Source organism: Chrysemys picta, chromosome 2, assembly GCF_011386835.1.
Source record: "Chrysemys picta bellii isolate R12L10 chromosome 2, ASM1138683v2, whole genome shotgun sequence".
Classification (NCBI taxonomy): domain Eukaryota; kingdom Metazoa; phylum Chordata; order Testudines; family Emydidae; genus Chrysemys; species Chrysemys picta.
The window spans coordinates 10,056,536-10,062,039 of record NC_088792.1 but is presented as its reverse complement, the minus strand read 5'-3'; the positions used below and the strand labels follow the sequence as shown (position 1 = coordinate 10,062,039).

At 48.6% G+C, this 5,504-nt stretch overlaps 1 protein-coding gene across 1 annotated transcript; it reads left to right on the top strand.

Annotated features, from left to right (window-relative positions):
* The first annotated feature begins 376 nt into the window (after positions 1-376).
* On the top strand, positions 377-2,341 carry LOC101950173 (5-beta-cholestane-3-alpha,7-alpha-diol 12-alpha-hydroxylase). The gene has a single exon (XM_008170744.4). It carries the CDS (start codon positions 438-440, stop codon positions 1,965-1,967), a length of 1,530 nt encoding a protein of 509 aa, XP_008168966.2. The 5' UTR covers positions 377-437; the 3' UTR covers positions 1,968-2,341.
* The last annotated feature ends 3,163 nt before the right edge of the window (positions 2,342-5,504 follow it).

The following is a 5,504-nucleotide window of genomic DNA, read 5'->3' as shown; positions in this document are numbered from 1 at the left end:
TCTTCCTCTCCCCCAGAACCTGTCCCCTGCTTGCTCTTCCCTCCCCTCCACTGAGGCCCCGAGACCAGAAAAGCTCTGTGCCCCTGCCATGGCACCAAGGCTGTGGTGAGGGGAGATTTTTCTGGGAACCCCAAATACCCCAGTGTCCTGCCCCCAGCAGTGTGAGGTTTGGGGAGGCTTAGTCTCCCCCCGTCTCCATTACACACTGCCCATGCTGGCCTTAAAAGTTTGTGGATCTTTTAGTAAACGAGACGTGGATAAAAACTGGAGTGTTCAGCATTCTGCAGCAGAAGGGTTAATCTTAGCTGCAAACGGAGAACGAGGCCCCGAGTCAATCTGTCATTGGCCATCTGCCAGAAACGATTTATAAATACAGCATCCTAACCTTTCCTTTCAGTCTGTCTGGAATCCCTGCTCCGGTGCACAGCTCTCTAGCAATGGCTTTCTGGACGGCAGTTCTCTGTGCGCTGTTAGTCTCAATTCTCGGTGGGCTATATCTCCTGGGAGCGTTTCGAAGGAGGAGACCCATGGAGCCGCCACTGGATAAAGGCCACATTCCGTGGCTGGGGTACGCACTGGATTTCAGAAAGGACAGCGCAGCATTCCTGAAAAAAATGCAGAGGAGACACGGGGACATTTTCACGGTGCTGATTGGAGGCTACTACTTCACCTTCCTAATGGACCCCCTCTCTTTCGGAGCCATAGTGAAGGCGCCAAGAGCCAAACTCGACTTTGAGGCGTTTGCAGTAGAACTGGTCTCCAGGGTTTTTGGGTATCACCCGTGTAAAAGTGACCATAAGATTATTCAGGTGTCAAGCACAAAGCACCTGATGGGAGATGGACTAGTGGTCATGACTCAAGCCATGATGGAGAATTTGCAGACCCTCATGTTTCACAACAGGGACTCAGGAGAAGAGAGACCCTGGCAGCAGGATGGGCTCTTCCACTACAGCTACAACATTGTCTTCAGAGCTGGCTACCTGGCTTTGTTTGGAAACGAGCCAGGCACAGGCACACAGAGTGAGAAGAAAGCCAAGGAGCGTGATCTTATGCAGTCCGAAGAGCTGTTTGATGAGTTCCGGAAGTACGACCGCCTCTTCCCCCGCCTGGCCTACGCCGTGCTGCCCCCAAAGGATAAAATGGAAGCGGAGAGGCTGAAGAGGCTCTTCTGGAAGGTGCTTTCTGTGAAGAACAGCCGTGCGAAGGATAACATGAGCGGATGGATAAGCGACCAAGAACAGTTCCTGGCAGAGTTTGGGGTGCCTGAGTACATGAGGGATCGGTTCATGTTTATGCTTCTCTGGGCGGCCCAAGGCAATACGGGCCCAAGCTCTTTCTGGCTTCTCTTGTATCTCATGAAGCATCCCGAAGCAATGCAGGCTGTGAGGGAAGAAGTGGACAAAGTTTTAGGAGAGGCTGGTCAGGAAGTGAAGCCAGGCAGCCCCATGGTTAACATCACCAGGGACATGTTAATGAAAACCCCTGTTCTGGACAGCGCAGTGGAGGAGACCCTGCGCCTGACAGCAGGTCCCATTCTGATCAGAGCAGTGGTTGAGGACCTGAATCTCAAGATGGCCAATGGCAGGGAATACGCCCTCCGCAAAGGGGACAGGGTAGCCCTGTTTCCCTACGTCGCAGTGCAGACGGACCCCGAAGTCCATCCTGAGCCTCACACCTTCAAATACAACCGGTTCCTGAACCAAGATGGCACCAAAAAATATTTCTACAAGAATGGGAAAAAGCTGAAATACTTTAACATGCCCTGGGGGGCAGGAACCTCAATCTGTCCTGGACGGTTCTTTGCTATCAATGAAATAAAACTGTTTGTGTTCCTGATGTTGTCTTACTATGACTTGGAGCTAGTTAACGAGAAAGAAGAGATCCCTCCGATAGACGTGAGCCGATGGGGATTTGGTTTGATGCAGCCCACTCACGATGTCCAGTTTAAATATCGTCTACGTATTTAATGTGAAAACGTGACCCTCTTCTGCTGCAGAAATTCCCTTATCTCCTGTTCCAGACTTGTGAGGAGCTGTGTAAATGAATGCCTGCTGACATGCAAAGAAAACAAGAGTGTTAGTGTATTTCCTGAAGGAAAATAGGAACAGGGAGAGTTTCCTTAGCATGGATTTATGGGTTTTTATTTCTTCCACTCTTCTTATTGTAAATCTGAAATATCTGACTGTGCATTTAGAAATATACTGAATGGTCATAGGACAAATACATTCTTTATACATGGGTTAGGAACAAAGATTCCGGGGATTAATTAAAAATTGTCTTGACTATAATCCTGCTGTACTTTGCTACATTTTATTTTTATTAAAAGAATGCTGTCAGCCTATTTAGGTCCCAGGAATTATTCTTCTTAAAGCAGAGATTGTATTGGGAATGAATCTGGCAATTTGACATAGTGGCATTTTCCTAGGATTCACTTCTCTCCTCCCAACACTTTGCTCGATAAGAAAATGAAACAATCCAGAGGTCTTGCCCGTTTCATTTGGCTGCTCCACTTGAGTGAGCAGGAAAGGGGCTTTTACAAATATATCAGAGCAAAAAGTAGTGAATGTAAAATTTTCAAAAGTGTCTAAGTCCCATTTTCAGTAACTTAGCGACCTATGGACAGATTTTTAAAGGTATTTTCAAAAACTTAGCTGCTTTTGGAAATTTTACTCCTAGAAAAGTAGTTCCATTGATAAATTAGGAGGGGAATAAAATTAAGGAGGAATCACAAATAAGTGCTCCTTTTCTAAATCTATCCTCAGGAGTAAAAGTCTGTACAATTAGGAAGCAATGAAAGACAAGCTTTTTAAAATAGCTCTTGATAAAAAATTGGAAAATGTGAACATACACAAATCAGTCAGTCCAGATGACAGGTAACATTTTCACTCAACTCCCCTCAGCTCATGCGTTACTTATTTGGGCTCTGATTTAACATTTTCCTATGATTTTACTGGGAATAGAAGTGAAGCTAATTGGACATGTATGGTCAGAATCACTCTTCTTACTTCTTTGCACTCAAAGAAAATTTTACATGATGTGTCCTAGGCTGTTAGTGGAATGGACTATAAAGCTTAGTGAACAATTGACAATTGGTTTTAAGAAGTTATGAAGATCTGGGGAGGTAGCAGAAAACTGGGCAAAAGGAAATGTGGTATGAGGTGTCCAAAGAGGTAAGAAGAGTGTTCGTGACCGTTCATGTTTAGTAAGGTTAACTTTTATTCCTTGTAAAATAATAAACACATATTAAGAGAAGAATCACTAATCATCTACAGGCAATAAGCAGAAATCGTTTGGAAGGAATGAAAAAAAAAGAGGCTATCTGCCAAGTTCCCATCCCCAGCAACCATAAATGGCTTAAGGCATTCCTGGGCATAGCAAGTTTTTGCAGAATATGAATTCTAGAGTTTAAACTGTAAGCTAAACCTCTGTATGAATGTGTTAAGAAAGCAGATCATGACTCCTTTCACTGGTCCCCAGAAACAGACAAAGCATTTAAAAATCCTAAAAAAAAAAGCTAATAGAAGCTCCAGCCCTGGGTTTGCCCGATATATCTAAGCCGTTCCAACTGTATGTGCATAAACGAAAAAAAGTACCTTTAAAAATGCTTACCCAGCTATTAAGTGCCTGGAAACGTCCTGTGGCTTACTTTTCTAAGCAACTAGATCAAGTTTCAAAGAGATACCAGCCTGTTTGAGGATGGTCGCAGCTACTGCTCTAGTGCTTGGGGAAGCTAAAAAACTGACACTGGAAAGAACTGTGCAAGTGTATGTTCCCCATATGGTCCGAGCCTTGCTGGACACTAAGGGTGGTCTTTGGCTCACACAGGCTCGGGTTGCTCGGTACCAGGCGAAGCTGTTAAAAAATCCTGAAGTCACCCTGCGGATCTGTCCCTCCCTTAATCCAGCTACCCTACTACCAGAGACAAAAAAGCAAGAACATGACTGTCTAAAAATCATAAATGTTCAGTATTCTAACCGCCCATATCTAAAAGATCAGCCACTCCCAAATGCTAACTTAGAATAGTATACAAATAGCAGTAGTACTGTAGTGAATAGGCATAAAAGAGCTGGTTATGCTATTGTGTCTCTTCATGATACCGTAAAATAGGGTTACCATATTTTGTGCCTCCCAAAGGAGGACACTCCACGGGCCCGCTCCCGCCCCCGCTCCCGCCCCCGCCCCCTCCCCAAAGTCTCCGCCCCCTCCCCTGCTTCCCGCGAACATTTGAGTCGCGGGAAGCCTGAAGCAGGTAAGGGGGAGTGTGGGGGGAGGAGGCGCGGCCCCGGCCCGGCCCCGCCGGAGCCCCCGAGCCCCCGCCGGAGCCCCCGAGCCCTGGGCCCGGCCCCACCGGAGCCCCCGAGCCCCCGCCGGAGCCCCTGAGCCCCGGGCCCGGCCCCACCGGAGCCCCCGAGCCCCCGCCGGAGTCCCCGAGCCCCGGGCCCGGCCCCACCGGAGCCCCCGAGCCCCCGCCGGAGCTCCCGAGCCAGCCCCCGAGCCAGGCACCGCACCGCCGACCGGCCCTGGAGCCCCCGGCCCGGCCCCGGAGCCCCCGGCCCGGTCCGGCCCCGCTCCGCCGGCCCGGCCCGGCCCCCAAGCCCTCGTCCCGTCCCGGCCCCTGTCCCGGCCCCCCCGATTTTCCCGGACATGTCCAGCTTTTTGGGCTTTCCCCCCGGACGGGGATTTGGAGCCCAAAAAGCCGGACATGTCCGGGAAAATCCGGACGTATGGTAACCCTACCGTAAAAGCTGAAAGTTTACCGGCAGGAACATCTGCCCAGCCTGCTGAACTAGTGGCCGTAACTCGTGCACTCGAGCTGGCAAAAGACAAACAAGTTAATATCTTTACTGACTCAAAGTATGCTTTTGGGGTATTGCATGCTCACACTAGTTTGTAAAAACAAAGAAGAATGCTAACAGCCCAAGGCTCTCCAGTTAAGCATGGGTCTCAAATTCTCCGGCTTTTAGAAGCGGTACAACTCCCCTCAGCCGTAGCAGTAGTACATTGCAAAGCCCATCAAAAAAAAAATCAAGATGTAACCAAGGGCAATGCCAGAACAGACAAAAAAGCTAAGCGAGCTGCTACCCTGAAATCAGCAACTAAAGAAAATGCCCAAATGCATGCCCTCATCCCATCAGTGGGTGAGCTTGCAGCCCCTCAGTACTCCCATGATGACAGAAACCTGGCTGACAGTCTCGGTCTCCAGGAAAAGGAGGGATGGCTTTATTCCACAGAGGGAAAAATCCTACGGCCCAAGGGCCTAATCCGACTGGTGTTGCAGAAACTGCATCAAACCACACACGCAGGCAGAGAGGCTCTTACCCAACTCATAAATAAATATTTTCTAACCTCTAGACTTAAACCCCTAAGCATCACAAGTACAAGCTGAATGTTTAATCTGCCAAAAAAATTACCCTCGACCAGGAGTAGCAGTGCCACCAGCCACCCTAGAACCTACCCCAAGCCCAAGATTAGTGTGGCAAATAGACTTTTCTGAGTTTCCCAGG

Bases quoted from the DNA above. Each gene is read 5' to 3' on its own strand.
- LOC101950173 (XM_008170744.4), top strand. From the start codon at position 438: ATGGCTTTCTGGACGGCAGTTCTCTGTGCGCTGTTAGTCTCAATTCTC.